This window comes from Lissotriton helveticus, chromosome 9 (genome assembly GCF_964261635.1).
Source record: "Lissotriton helveticus chromosome 9, aLisHel1.1, whole genome shotgun sequence".
NCBI classification, from domain to species: domain Eukaryota; kingdom Metazoa; phylum Chordata; class Amphibia; order Caudata; family Salamandridae; genus Lissotriton; species Lissotriton helveticus.
In genome coordinates this window covers 523388007-523403389 of record NC_136070.1, presented here as the reverse complement: position 1 = coordinate 523403389, position 15383 = coordinate 523388007, and the positions used below count along the sequence as shown (strand labels likewise).

General features: G+C 45.4%; 1 protein-coding gene across 1 annotated transcript in view; it reads right to left on the bottom strand.

Moving 5' to 3' along the window:
- ACTR10 (actin related protein 10) overlaps nt 1-15383 on the bottom strand; it is a 186669-nt gene that overhangs the window by 90115 nt on the left and 81171 nt on the right. The window contains exon 7 of the mRNA XM_078660372.1: nt 7958-8037. Within this exon, the coding sequence (XP_078516498.1) occupies nt 7958-8037 (80 nt within the window). The remainder of the gene's footprint in view (nt 1-7957; nt 8038-15383) is intronic.

Below are 15383 nucleotides of genomic sequence, written 5' to 3'. Positions count from 1 at the left end.
CGTCGGAGTCGAAAGACTTCGAGAACAATCAAAAGTGATCAAAAAGTTAGTCAAAAAATGACTAGGGTTACTGCTTTTTCCAGATCTGCGCTTGCTGGCGCGGAAAAAAGAGGAACTGACGTCAGCACGCGGAGGCGGCGTCCAAGTACTCCGACGACGAAATCACGGCGCCCACGACGCCGACGACGGACGCGGAGCCGCAGACGACCCCTACCGACGCGCAAGGGTACTGCTACGCAAAAATTTCCGGATCCAGTCTGACGCCTGGGGATATTCTAAGGTAAGGAATCTAATACTAACGTGTCTCTTTCAGATATAAACATCTACGAGTGTTCCAAGACAGGTAGTGGGTGAACCTCCACCTCAACAGAGTTTTTGCATTATATATTATATTATATTCATTATATAAATTATATTATATTCTTCAGAATGCATTCGACTATGCATTCTGAAGAATATATAAGACTCTCAGAAGCACAGTGTAACAAAGTGACACTACCTGTACAGGACATTGTTTCCGGAGAAGCCCGGAGGCGTTTCGTCGACTGGACCCGTCCGAAAGACATCACAGGAGACCCAGTAGAAGCAGGTCGCCACGACGAAATACGCCTTCATGAAAGAAGTGTACTGACCATTTGCTCAAGTTAATAAAACCCGTTAAAACTAAGACCCGCCTTTTGCCAATTCCTCTTGACCCCGTCAGAGTGGTGGAGAATGCGGGCATCAGCACCATCTGTGTAGAAAAGATGGAATCCGTCGTGCAACAGTTAGTGAAGGGGCAAGAAAGACTTGAATGGGTAGTAGAACAACAATTAACTTCGGCTCAAGCTGATAGAGAAATATGGAAGAAAGCCTTTGAATCCCACTCAGAATCGTTACCTCCATGGACTGACCCCGTACAAAGAACAGGGAACGTAGAAAGACCCGTCAGCCATGGCGCTCCAACAGTTTCCCTCCAAAAATATCAACCGGGGGAAGACCCAGATGCGTTCCTGTTAAATTTTGAAAGAGCCGCTAGAGCATGCGGCTGGCCTATCACTAAGTGGCCCTTCTTCCTAGCGCCTCTGTTAGGAGGTGAAGCCCAGGCCACATATCAGGTCGCAAACCCTAATGGAGACACTTCGTATGCTGACATTAAAAAAATAATATTAGACCATCTTGGACTGGACGCAGAGGCATATAGATTGAGGTTCCGAAAAGAAAGAGGAAACCCTGGAGAGAATCCGAAAACTCTTTTCGTTAGACTAAAAATGGCCGCCGATAAATGGCTCACCCCGTCAATCAGCAGTAAAGAGGAAATACTAGATCGAATATATTTGGAACAATTTCTAGAAGCGCTTCCATTTGCAACACAAAAATGGCTGAGACAACACCATAACTTAACCACCAAGGACGCGGTCGAAATGGCTTCGACATTTTCACGGGCGCAACCCAAAAACCCAAACTGGGACTATGAAAAGTTTAACAAGACAAATACGAAGTTAAGCTGGGACAGTGAAAAGTCTTCCAGACCCGTACAGAAAAATGAAAAGCGGGTACCGAGACCAGTAGACTCTTTCCGTCCTCGTCCATGGAGTACGGGACCCACAAGGCCATCAGAACCACAATGCTTTGACTGCGGAAATTGGGGTCATATCGCACGGTTATGCCCGAAGAAAAGAAGTCAAGAAGAACCAATGGAGGTCGGCTATCTACCCAGAGATGTGCTATATTCAGCAGAAATGGGAGCCACATACAGAGTAAGTGTTAAGGTGAATGGTGCATCTGTGCAAGCTCTCCTAGATTCAGGATGTCGGCAGTCAGTTATTCAGTCACAACATGTACCCCTTGACCAGTATATTCCCCAAAAGAAAGTTAATATCAAATGTGTACATGGCGATGTTAAGCCCTACCCTTTAGCCGACGTACCAATACTACCGGCCATAGGGAAACCGCATGTTATTAGGGTAGGCGTCTTAAGAACCCTCCCCGAAGACTTGATTATCGGAACAGACAACCCAAGATTTTTGCAAATGTTTAAAAAAACTTTGGAAAAAGGCTCATACATTCAATCTCAAGGTGTCTTACAACCAAAACTTATTTTGAAAGAAAACGACTGTCACAAAACAAGTGGTGATATCCTACGCTTTGTCAAACTCTCTGAAAATGCAACGTCACCTACAAAAGGGTCATGTAGAGCAGCCGGTTATGACTTATACAGTGCTTACGATTATACTATTCCCCCACAGGGAAAAGAGCTTATAAAAACAGATATTCAAATTGCTGTGCCTTCAGGCTGCTATGGAAGAATTGCACCACGTTCCGGTCTAGCAGCAAAACATTTCATTGATGTAGGAGCCGGAGTCATTGACGAAGACTACAGGGGAAATGTCGGAGTTGTACTCTTTAATTTTGGGAAAAAAGAGTTTCAAATAAAGAAAGGTGATCGAGTAGCTCAACTAATTTGCGAACAAGTCTCATACCCCTCTTTAGAGGAACGTCAGGTGTTGGAAGAGACAGAACGAGGCACACGAGGATTTGGTTCAACCGACAAACAAAATGACACAGTTCCAGCGCTACTTTCCCCAGACCCCTGGATCATGGATAAAAGTTTCCGGTTTGCACAAACGAACGATGCAACACTATACAATGCCTGGGAACAAGCTCACGAAAATCAGACTGTGGATAACAATGTTTTTCCAAAATTTATAATACGAAACGATCTACTGTATAGACAAGGCAAACCAGATGATCCTCTTCAACTCCTAGTACCTGTGTCCTTTAGAGATCAAGTCTTATTCTTTGGGCACAGTCATTTGCTTGCAGGGCATACAGGTCATGAAAAAACGACGCAAAATATCCTGAATAACTTTTTTGGGCCAGGGATCTATAAAGACACCTCAGTATACTGCAAAGAGTGTGGCATTTGTCAAAAGAAAAACATGACCAAACCACCGGCAGTCCCCCTGCAGCCTTTACCTATTATTGGTAAACCGTTCGAGAGAGTCGGTATGGACATCATTGGACCCTTGCCCAAAACCAGAAAAGGCTTCAGCATATTCTGGTAATAGTTGATTATGCTACACGGTTTCCCGAAGCTTTTCCATTAACAGCTACTACAACTAAACAAGTTGGTGAGAAAATGATTGAATTGTTTAGTCGAGTAGGGTTTCCCAAAGAAATCCTCACTGATCAAGGCACACCTTTTGTATCGAAGTTAATGAAAGAAATTTGCCATAACTTGAATATCCACCAGATTCGTACCTCTGTATACCATCCTCAGACGGACGGTCTGGTGGAAAGATACAATCGTACTCTGAAAACTACCCTTAGGAAAATGATGGAAGTCAGCGGATCTGACTGGGACCAAATGCTGTCCCTAGCCTTATACACGATACGGGGTCAGAAACATAGCAGTTTGGGAATATCGCCGTTTGAAATGCTGTACGGCCGTCTCCCACGCTCACTCTTAGAGATGACTAAAGATGCTTGGGAAAACGAGGTTGTGGAGGAAACGGCTGCCTCGCTAGATTATGCCAGGAATCTAAAATCCAAACTGGGTAAATTGAGTGCGTTAGCCTTCTCTCAATTGGAAGAGAGTCAGAAACGCCAGAAAACCGCCTACGATAAAGGAAAGAAATGGAGACAACTGGCCGTCGACGACTGGGCTTTGGTCCTCCTCCCTTCCTCGACGCAGAAGTTTCGTGCAGAGTGGGTCGGACCCTATAAAGTGGTTGGTACGATTGGGAGAACAAGTTATAAGTTGCAAGTGACTCCGACCAAACAGCAAACCTATCATATCAATTTACTGAAAAAATGGTTGGGACCTCCACCAGCTGAAGTACACTTGCTCTCTTCACCTCAAAGAAGCTCCTCCACTCGGGATCAACTGATCCTTAATGACGAACTTTCTGCACAACAACAGAAAGACCTGCAGGATATCCTCACGAGACATGACTCCCTATTTTCCAACACACCTGGCAGAACTACGCTAGCGGAACATTGTATTGACACTCCTCCTGGAAAAAAAGTTAAGATACGTCCTTATAGAGTACCGGAAGCACGAAGGGCTGATATCAGAAAAGAAATTGACGACATGTTGGACTTGGGCGTTATCCGTCCATCCAAGAGTGACTGGTCTAGTCCCATTGTAATGGTTCCAAAACCCGACGGAAGTCGACGTTTTTGCATGGACTTTAGAGCCCTTAATGACATCTCGACGTTCGATGCATACCCAATTCCTCGGGTTGACGAGCTTATTGAAAAGCTCGGTGATGCCAAATATATTACCACGCTCGACCTCACGAAGGGGTACTGGCAGGTGCCCCTTAAAGAAGAGGACAGGAAGAAAACGGCTTTTTCAACTAAAGACGGTCACTTCGAGTTTACGGTCCTTCCCTTTGGCTTGCATGGCGCCCCAGCCACATTTCAGCGCCTAATGAACACTGTCTTGAAAGGATTGACGAGCTTTACTTCTGCATATCTTGACGACATTGTCATCTATAGCCCTGATTGGTCATCTCATATATCCCACTTACTCACTGTTTTTTCAGTCCTGGAAAACGCTGGATTAAAAGTCAATGCAAAAAAATCAAAAGTGGCCTTTCAGAAAGTGAAATATTTGGGATATGTATTGGGCCATGGTCTTATTGAACCTCAAATAGAAAAAATACGGGCCATTGCGGATACATCCTTCCCCACGAACAGAAGAGAAATGAGGGCCTTCCTGGGTTTAGTTGGATATTACCGACGTTTCATACCTCGGTTTGCTCACGTAGCTGCTCCACTCACTGACTCTCTGAAACAACAAGGGAAATTGTCAACGCCCATTAGACCCACAACTGAGATGCAGGATGCTTTTCATAGACTGAAGTCCATAATAACTTCTGCACCGGTTCTTACATCTCCGGATTTTTCAAAACCTTTTTTGTTACACACTGACGCCTCAGACTATGGCATTGGCGCCGTGCTTTCCCAAGTCGGAGCAGACTATCATGAACATCCAATACTGTATATTAGCAGAAAACTTTTTCCCCGTGAACTGAAATATGCAACGGTTGAAAAAGAATGTCTCGCCATTAAATGGGCAGTGGAGAAACTTGCATACTATTTGGAGGGACACGAATTTTCATTGTATACTGACCATGCCCCCCTATTGTGGATGGCTCGCAACAAGTCGAACAATCCTAGGGTTTTGAGGTGGTTCTTGTCCCTACAACCCTATAAATTCACTGTGCATCATCGTAAGGGTGTCGACAATGTTGGGGCTGACTTTCTATCACGCCACCCACTCACCGATCGTGAGTGTCTAAGGGGGGAGGTGTGTAACAAAGTGACACTACCTGTACAGGACATTGTTTCCCCTTCAACTCCCCTCTTCTACCCTTCACAGAATCTCGACGTCACAGACAGCGCACCAGAGACCGAGGAGAGACACTGGCCCTTTAACGAAGAGGAGTGGGCGGCGTCGTACGCCGACGCCGAGACGTCTTATACGGAGGAACGCCAACACCAGGTGTGCTTGTTCACCCGGAGAGGAGAAGACGTGTGGAGGGAAACCGGAGAAGAGCGGAGTACTACGAAGCGGGGTCCAGAGACAAACTCCGAGCCTGAGGAGGCTAGAAGCAAGAGACCGGACGAGAAGCCAGGAGGCCAACGGTTCCACGATTCGCCCTGCCACACACCCAGGGGAGGTGTGTGGCTAACCCAGGTACGCAATACTATCCTGAACTGGGTGGGACGTAAGAACGAGTCGAGTAGTTTACCGTGACCCGGGGTCTTGATCCGGTGTACCTTTTCCCCTGAGCACTTCCTTGCACCGCTTGTAGTACGCTGTTGAGAAGATTACACTGGTTAATGTGTCTTCACTCCCTTTCCCCTACACTTGTATATATGTAAAGCACGCCACTGACGGAAGTCTGTTTCTGTCTCTTTAAATCGAGAGCCAAGACGGATCCAGACGTTAAACCCCGGAGGCGTTTCGTCGACTGGACCCGTCCGAAAGACATCACAGGAGACCCAGTAGAAGCAGGTCGCCACGACGAAATACGCCTTCAAGAAAGAAGTGTACTGACCATTTGCTCAAGTTAATAAAACCCGTTAAAACTAAGACCCGCCTTTTGCCAATTCCTCTTGACCCCGTCACACACAGTCAACACTGCTCTCAATAAAGAACCATCAATTCAATGCAGCGTGTGCGACTCAATTGGCTTCCCAGGAGAGGAGGAAGGGGGGAGCCGCTTGTCGATATTAAAGCAATGGTGTCCAGTCGTAGAGGACCGCACCGACAGATAGAGCGCCGAGTCTCCCGCAATTATATGGACACACTCCTTCAGACCCGTTAAAACGGCAAGGGAAACTGGCTGCCGCCCGACACCAGAATGGGGTATGTCGCCTCCATAAACTTTGAAAATGAGTTTTAGTAGAGGAGCTACACTTCTGGACACCTCAGGTTCCAGAGAGAGACAGACAAATACTCGGCAGTAAGCAAGGAGAGGGCAGTGGAACTACCGATACCAGCATGCTGTGCAAGCGCATACAAATGTCCACTAGAGGGCCAGCCAGGCAACTATAAGAACGAATATAATTCCACACAAGCCTTCCACTTGCAGCAAATACCTCTGAAGAAGTTGACAGGCGTCAACGAAACGCGTCAGGTTACCTGCAAAATCAATGTCTGCCCGACACTGCACTCAAAAAAGAACCATCAATTCAGTGCAGCGTGTGCGACTCAATTGGCTTCCCAGGAGAGGAGGAAGGGGGAGCCGCTTGTCGAGATATAGATATATATATATATATATATATATTTTTTTTTTGGGTTGGAGTTTATATAGCCCAAACTTGACCAGAAGGTGTCCATTATCAGAGTACTTTACATGAGAATCAGTTGCGTTACATAAGGACACATTAATTTTTTTGTTAGGCACGGGGAGATGAAGTGATTTGCCCAGAATCACAGAATGGTAAGCGTTGTTGCGGTGACAAGTTCTCAAGCTAGCACCCATCTTCGACTGCATCCAAGCTAGTTTTGAACAACTCCATTGTAGTATTAGAGGAGTCTGCTGAGGCACAGACGAATCATAATTGTCAAAGAAATAAACCGAGAGAGAGGATTGGGGGAAGGAGGAGGTCATCTCTGGGATGTTGCAAGTAATCCCAAAGCTTCACGAGTAGTGGTTTTGCATGGTTATGTGAGGGAAGGCATGGAAAAGTTACAGCAGAGGAGCCAGTGAAGCTGCTCAATGGCTTAATAGATCCATATTCTAGACAAGAAACTGCTCAATTTGTTCAGCAGACTGAGGTATGTGGTAAGGGCAACGCGGAAATGTCGAAAAATCAGGACCAAGAACATCAACTCAACAGTGGAAGGAGGAATCTGAAAGCATTGCCATTTTCTCTATATTTTAACTTGTTTTCTGTTGCAGCAACATCAAGGGAATTTATTAGTTTAAGGATTCGTTTTCATATTTTAAAATTATACTTTCCTTCATCATTTCATGTGGAAGAACAACCCAGCATTCAAATGGCCTAACTATTACGTTACTATTGTTATACAAGTCATAAATATGCAAAAGGTTTGCAAGCAAAACTATCTGTGGTATGCAAAAGAGGGAAGAAGTACAAAACGGTGAACTGGAGCAGGTTATGTCCATAGGGACTTAAATTCTGGAGGCACACTCAGTAGTGAGACCCAGCATGGTATCCAAGTGCATTCCACGAGATTGGAAATCAGCAGGATGAAAGAATCTTACAGAAAGAAACAATTAGTATGACTTCTCAGGTCAGGCGGAAGTTGGTATCCTAAGGGGGACTCCTTTGCTGGCTGCAGACTGCACGAGATCCTAAATTACAAGTCGTCATTGGTTACTAAACTTTGTGACGCAATCGTGCAAGATGTATAATATTTGATCTTGGAGGAAAAACCACAAACAGTGCAGAATGGCATGTTAAATAAAGAAATGAATATAAGAAACATTACCCATTACAGATGGAAGAGACTGTCCCTTTGCTGTGCCAGTATCAACAGTGCATTGCTCTAGTAGTTGATTTTCCAGCTCCCTAAAGGTTCAAAATAACGAAGTCAATAAAAATATATAACAGTTTAAACACCACATCACTTCCCTTCTGTCTGCAAGGCCATAACAGTAATATTCTTAAGCTGTACATAGAACTAAGAATACAAACGTTTTAAGTAGTCTCTCTATTTAGATACAATTAGGATATGAGATTTGAGCACTGGTATATTTTTTCTGTCCCTTCTAGGTTTTCTCACTTCTTGAACAGTACTTCATGAACAAGAACCACTTTATATATCACACACCATCCAGTTCAGCTATGATGACATTTTTTGGATTGTCTAATCGAGAGTGCATTATAAGGGACTATGGGTCTTGTGACCACCTACCTTACCAATGTGAGTGTGCCAAAGGGAGAGGAAGGGTTCGCAGCCCACACAATCCATATGCAAAAAACAGCAACTGGTGGGGCATCCGAAGCAGGAGGGCTGAATAAGACTTGTGACCTTCCACAACATGCTAAAGGTTATGTGTGTGCGTGCATGCGTGTGCCAGCCCTAGTGTGGGTGGTGCAGTGCAATCTTCTGTCTTACCGATGTGGGAGTGATAGAGAAGCCAGACGGTGCTTGCATCTTATTGTGTTGTTATCCTCATGTTCACGTCTTTCTATGTATATGCTCTCCCATGTGGGGTAAAGTGCATGTTTTAGTCCTTCATCTACACTGTGCCTGCCCCCCTGTCTACGTATGCTTGCACAGCTCTTTGTGTTTCCTCTCTTTCGTCTCATTCACTTTTGACCATGTCCTGGGGTATGTGTTCACATGTATCATTGTCAAATGGTGGAGAAGTAAATGAATGCAAGAAAGTGGAGCTCTATAGTCATCCAAACAAACGTCCTCTAATGAACCAGAGAATCCCATGGTGAGAGGACTACGTTAACTTTCACCATTATGGTCAACAGCTCTATTTGACCACCGAGAAAAACACATTTGGTAAATATTAAATGTGAGAATCCATTTTACCTAATGTGTTCCCTCAACAGTTTTCTAAACCATCTTAAATAATATCTTAACTCGAAATTGCAATTAACAATTAGGTTTTCGCAAAGGATTGCATAGATCACGCTTTTCCTTTAATTTTTCTACCCCATCCTCATCTGTAACACTATTTTTCCTGTATTTTTCTTCTCTCCGAGCTTGAGAGGTGGTACATTATGACCTTGAACCGTCCTGACCTTTCCTGTGCTGTGACTACATCTTATTCCCTCTCCTACTGCCTTTGTTTTGTTCTTTTTGATTGTGCTTGGGAGAGAGATGCTCACCCATCGGTCTCCCATTTCCTTCATTTTTACGATTTCCACTGAGCTTTGTGATTTATTTAAAGTTAGAACTGTTTTCCAACATCTTAAATTATTTATCTCTTTCCTTCTACATTCCACTCATATGCTACATCCCTATTTTTCTTACTAGTTTCCCTTTTGCTCCTGTCTGTCATCCATACTCCCTCAGTAGTTTGGGACATATTAGAAAGACAAAAAAAGGACAAAGACACCCCTATAAAGTGCCTCTCTTTTGCCCAAGATGTCAACTTTTTAAGCAAAAACGCCACAGGCTTAAAATTATTAAAAACAAAACAAAACTGGTCTTCGGGACCCAGGATTTGATTTCCAGTCTTTAATGTTTTTCCCATTAAAAAAAAAAGAAAATTGGTTAATTTCAGAAATGTTTGTTCCACTCGCAAAAGCCTCTTTTCATGTCTTATTGTCATATTTTAGTATTAGTCACAAAATGTAGCTTTTTTTCAATTACATCACATACTACATAATTATTGTGCTAACACTAAAATAAAAGTGCTAGTAAAGAACAAGAATAAAACAACAGATCCTTAAGTTCATACTCCTGTTCCAGGACTTAATGATTCCTATACTTCTTTAGGCACTCTAAATATTTTTTACACCGTCACAAAACCATTTATGTGTAAATCCCATCAGGCACTATTTAAGATTGCAGTTGTACATTGAATATATAAATACAAAAAACAGGATCACTTGACAATACAAAGATTTAAACATCTTAAGGTATTTAAATGTATTTGGATTGGTTGGGCACAGAGCAATATTAATATTTTACTTATATAACAACAAAGTGAAATGTCCTTTTGTAGGAAAGTGCCCCTTTTTGACATGGTTACCCATATTTGTTACCTGGTACAGGATGTGATTTCGACTATAGTGCACTGGGTACATGCTAACCAGGTCCACAGTGCCAGATCTCTTTCCCCAAAAGCATCCAATTGTGTGCCCAAATGGCAATACCTTTAGCACTCTCTGCAATGCATGGGGGCTGCTGACGGAGACGAACTGATAAAGCTCCCCAGAAGAATTAAATGGGGGCACGCAGTGACCTCCAAATGTAATAACTGGATACATTTGTGGGCGGGTTGGCCACCGTGTGAACAGAAGGGTGCTATAATAACATGGGATGGCATCACTGGGACATTAGCGGTGATACTTCGAGAGGATTCAAACAGGACTCCCCATTGGCACCCACCAGCTGCACTCGGATTCAACGGGTAATCAAAAATAGTGCTAAACACTTGAATATGAAACGAAAAGCTTTCCGTAAAAATGGCACAGCCTCAGATAAAAAACAACTACAAGAGGCTGCAAAAAGCCATTCCAAGAAAGTGTGGGCTGCTAAACGCGAATACTGCGACGAACAATGGCTGAAGATCTTTGACCTGCTGAGCCCCGGGAAAACACAAGAGTTCTGGAGCTACCTAAGTAATCTTGGCCGAGGCACTAATCACAGAGAAAACTCCCTTGAGGCTTCAACCTGGGTAGCCCACGTAAAAGCTCTATACAATGAAGACAAACCGGCCTCCCAGTGAAACAATGGACCGATAGTAAGAGACGAGCCATACTCCACCACTGATAAGAAGGCCTTGCCTTGTAAGTTGCTAGTCTCAAAAATCCTAAAAAAAAAAAAGAAATCAGGAAAAATGGCGCACCAGGCCCAAATGGTCTTCCTGGCCAATTGTTTAAAGCGAACATCGAATTCTGGTCCGAAAATCTGTCCCACCTATATGACGAATGCTGGCTCTTGGTGGATGTGCCAGATTCCTGGAGAGGCTCGCTTTTACACCCAATCCATAAGAAGGGGCCTAAATCAGACTCGTCCAACTACAGAATGATTGCCCTCTTGGACATCGAGGGCAAAGCCTATGCTTGTGCAATATTGACGGACCTCGCAGATTGGACGTGTGAAGAAGGCCTTCTGCCTTTCTGCCAAACTGGCTTTAGACCCGGGTCTTCGACCGTGGATAACATCACTGCACTCTCCTATTTGGCCTATCAAGCTTGGTCGCGTAAAACCCTCCCTTTATTCGCCTGCTTCATCGATTACTCTGCTGCTTTCGATGGGGTAGACCGCGCAATTATATGGAGAAAGCTGGCACAATGGAACATCAATCCGACCCTGCTAAGAGCAATTCAGTCACTCTATCAAAAAACGTGGGTGAGAATTAAACTCTCAAGTGATTCCGCATCTGAGAAAATCGACACGGACCGAGGTCTAAAGCAAGGGTGCGTGTTAGCGCCACTGCTGTTCAGTCTGTATACAGCAGACAGGAGATAGCCCTGTTGGGGGCAGCCCTAGCAACCCCAAGGATTGGGGGGATCAAAATCCAGTTTATGCAGTACGCTGACGATCTGGTACTCCTGGACCACACTAAAATAGGACTACAAAAGATGCTGACCGCCCTGGCAACATACAACAACGAAAACAGGTTGGTGGCAAATCCTTCCAAGTCTAAAATAGTTATTTTCGGGCACTACCGACATAAAAAACGAGCAAAATGGAACCTTGGCCATCTCTCCTTGGAAAGCACACAGCGATATACCTACCTGGGAGTCTGCTACCACGAGTCAGGTCTCTCCGGCGCCCAGTTAAAGAAAATCCAAGGCAAAGGGAAAACCATCACTTATGCACTCTGCAAATTACAAGCTTCCTCACACAGCCCATCTACAACGGCTATTCGAAGAGTATTTAAGGCTAAACTAATGCCGGCCCTCAACTACGCTCAGCAAGCGTACCCGGGCAAACTCAACAAGGAACTTGAAAAAAGTTAATTGCAGAGCATACAAAAGAATATTTCATCTACCGAAGTGCACTAGAAACACCCTTATCCGCCTAGAATTCACGCTCAACCAACAAAATCTGGAAGAGATGGCGGCCTTAAGTAAATACTATTACCTTGCTACAGCTGCAAAAGATAAGACACTTAAGGCAGTTCTGAAATATATCTTTATGGAACACGGGAATCCTTGGTCAGCTACCCTTACCACGGCAAAAGTTCACCTCAACCTGCCCACTGAGCTTTGGGACCCCAAACTAGTCAACTACACGGCGATCAAAAACGCAATCAAGAAACAAGTTCGGGTTCGCTCCCGCGAATTGGATTTGGAGTCATTAGCGACAAGAGACCTGCACGAGACCCTATGCCTGCCGCACACTGTGTATAATCCCAAACACCATCTCACGCAGGCTGTGGGCCGCACAGCTCTCCATAAGATTCTAGCCTACAGACTACACCCTCTGCCCCTTAAAGAACTATACGCCGTTGAACGGGCAGAACTGGGTGCATTGGAATGCAGGCTCTGCAATTACAAACGCGAGTCCCATGCTCATCTGCTATTTTGCTGCCCGGCCCTGCGTGCAGCACGCAGTCTTTACCTCAGGCCCATCCTAAGACAAGCGGGGACCCGCACCACAAAGGAGGCGGTCCATCAATTATATACATTGTCCACAGTAAAAGACATGGCCTCATTTGGCAAGTTCATTCAAGAGACACGGTCTAAGTTGATGGTCACTCAGGGCTTAAATGAATAGAGACTCCGTAGATGCATAGACTATTTTGCTAACATATTGCCTATTTTAACTTTTGTAATTTTTTTATACGTTTGTTTTAATGTAATGGTTTTGAGTAACCAAACAATAAAGTTATTCATTCATTCATTCATTCACTCTCTGCAAGTCCCTATAAATGTCACCCCTGGTACCCAGGGCCTGAGGAACTAAAGAGGGTCCCCAAGGGCTGCAGCACGAATTGTGCCACACTAAGGGACCCCTCGTCAAACTCGTGCAGGGTTGCCATTTCACAATGCGTGTTTTGGTGCAGACAAAAGTGAAAACACAACATGACACACAACCCTATGGCCCATGTCTCCTAACACTGCATGTAATATTTGTAAGTCAACCCTACAGCAGGCCTTAGAACCCTAAGGCAGGGTGCTTTATATTACATGTGAGGATATATCTGTCTGCATGAGCAGATATGCCCCTGTGCTGGTCAGTTCCATTGCTGGCGATACAAGTGATCAGAGAAGCCGTTTTAACCCACGCGCTGGACACTGGTGAATAGGAGTTCCCCAGATAGATGATGGTTTCACTGAAAATAGAGTAATAGGGTTGTTTATTATCAAACATTTCATCTTCACAAACCCATCATGATTCCAGTGGTGGATCTGTGAATACATGCACACAGACGGCACCTTAGAGGTCCCCCTGAAAATCTACCAGCCTCTGGTGTGTTGGCCGACTAGTCACTGCCAGCTTGCCACCTGAGACAGATTTCTGACTTTCCAGGGTGAGGGCCCCCGCTCTCAGGAAGTCAGAGACAAAGACTGCACAAGAAGAGGGTGTTCACACCTCCTCCCTCAGGATGTCCTGCTGATTAGCTTTCCAAGGCAGGGGAGGTTCAAAGAAGCCACTGCCTTTGAAATTCGAATCTGGCACCCCTCACAGGAAAGGACACCAACCCCCTTTGTCCAATGCTCTTTTTGGTACCTGGACAAGCAGGAAAATGAGTCTGAAGAGTAGGCATTGCCCCCGCCCCGCCTCCCTCCCCCCGGCTAGTACCACGCCGGAGATGGGCTAACTGAAGTGGACTTAATTTTTCCGAGTGGTCATATAGGAGGCGTAGTAACCCCAAGGGTAAGTACTCCATTAGCTACTATTCTACACTCCCCTAACACTGCTAAATTCTGCGTTTAGGGGAGCCCATGGCACCAGAGAGACAGATCCTGCTGACCTGAAAGAAGACAGACGTGAACAGTCGCAAAGAACAAGAACTGAAGCCCATGCAACTGACTTGGCGCCAACCCTGAGAGCTGCCTTTGACAATTGCACCAAAAGATGACTTGTCCTGCAGCTGCTGAGACCCCAAAGCCCGGGAGACCTGCCAGCACTTCACCCAGGAACCAAGAACTCTTGAGAAGCAAAGGAGGCCAACACTTCTGAGAGGACCTTGTGACTGCAGAAACACGACACCGCTGCACCCGTCACTCCAAGCTAGAGTTGAATGAATGAGCCCATGGTGCCAGCATTGTCCCCTAGCCTTCCAGAGACCGAATCACTGTGGTTTCGCCTCCAGTGAACTCTGATGTCTCCTGCAGCCCCCCTCCCCCGCAATTGCTCCCAGGGTCGTGGAGAAGAGAATCCAAAGTGTCCCTATGAAAGGGAGAAGGGACTTGCCTCCTGGTAAACACTCACCGGGCACTGAAGAAGGCAATAACTTGCCGAAATGCATTTGCCGAGTGTGTTTCATTAAAGCTTCCTCCAACCTGATCCCCCGCTGTGGCTTCTCTCTTTTTAAGGAAGGAGGTGTTCCTGTATATCTACAACGCGGTTGCCTGTGCCGCGTTTAAGAAGCCCCCGCATTATCAAGAGGCTCCATCTCCACTGGCGTGGGCGGCTGCGGCTGCTCTTCTGTTTGATCCGAGTTATCGGAAGACTGGAGCCCACCTGCCATCCAGGAAGAAAAGAACGCGATGCTGAGGGAATGTTTCCTCACACCGGGTCTGGTGCACTGTCAGTCGGACCCTCGCGCAATTGATTCCAGGCGGCATGGTTTATGCGGTGTGGGGACACAAGGAGGACTTTGGTGAACTATATCCAGGACAGTGGCTGTAACCCCAATTTTCCCGAGGTCCGGATGCCTTGCCTGATATGCACCTGATTCCAGCTTAGCCCGGCACCACCCAGGGGCATGCTGGGACTTGTGGTCTGCTGCGACACGGTGGGCCAAATCCAACAAGGACACACCTACTCACATGGGATAGGGTGCAAGGGTGTAACTAATCAGCGGTGAGGAGGACATATGAAAGGGAGAAGGGACTTGCCTCCTGGTAAACACTCACCGGGCACTGAAGAAGGCAATAACTTGCCGAAATGCATTTGCCGAGTGTGTTTCATTAAAGCTTCCTCCAACCTGATCCCCCGCTGTGGCTTCTCTCTTTTTAAGGAAGGAGGTGTTCCTGTATATATATATATATATATATATAATCTCTGAAGCAAATATATATCTGAAGCAAATTTGGATAATGTTATT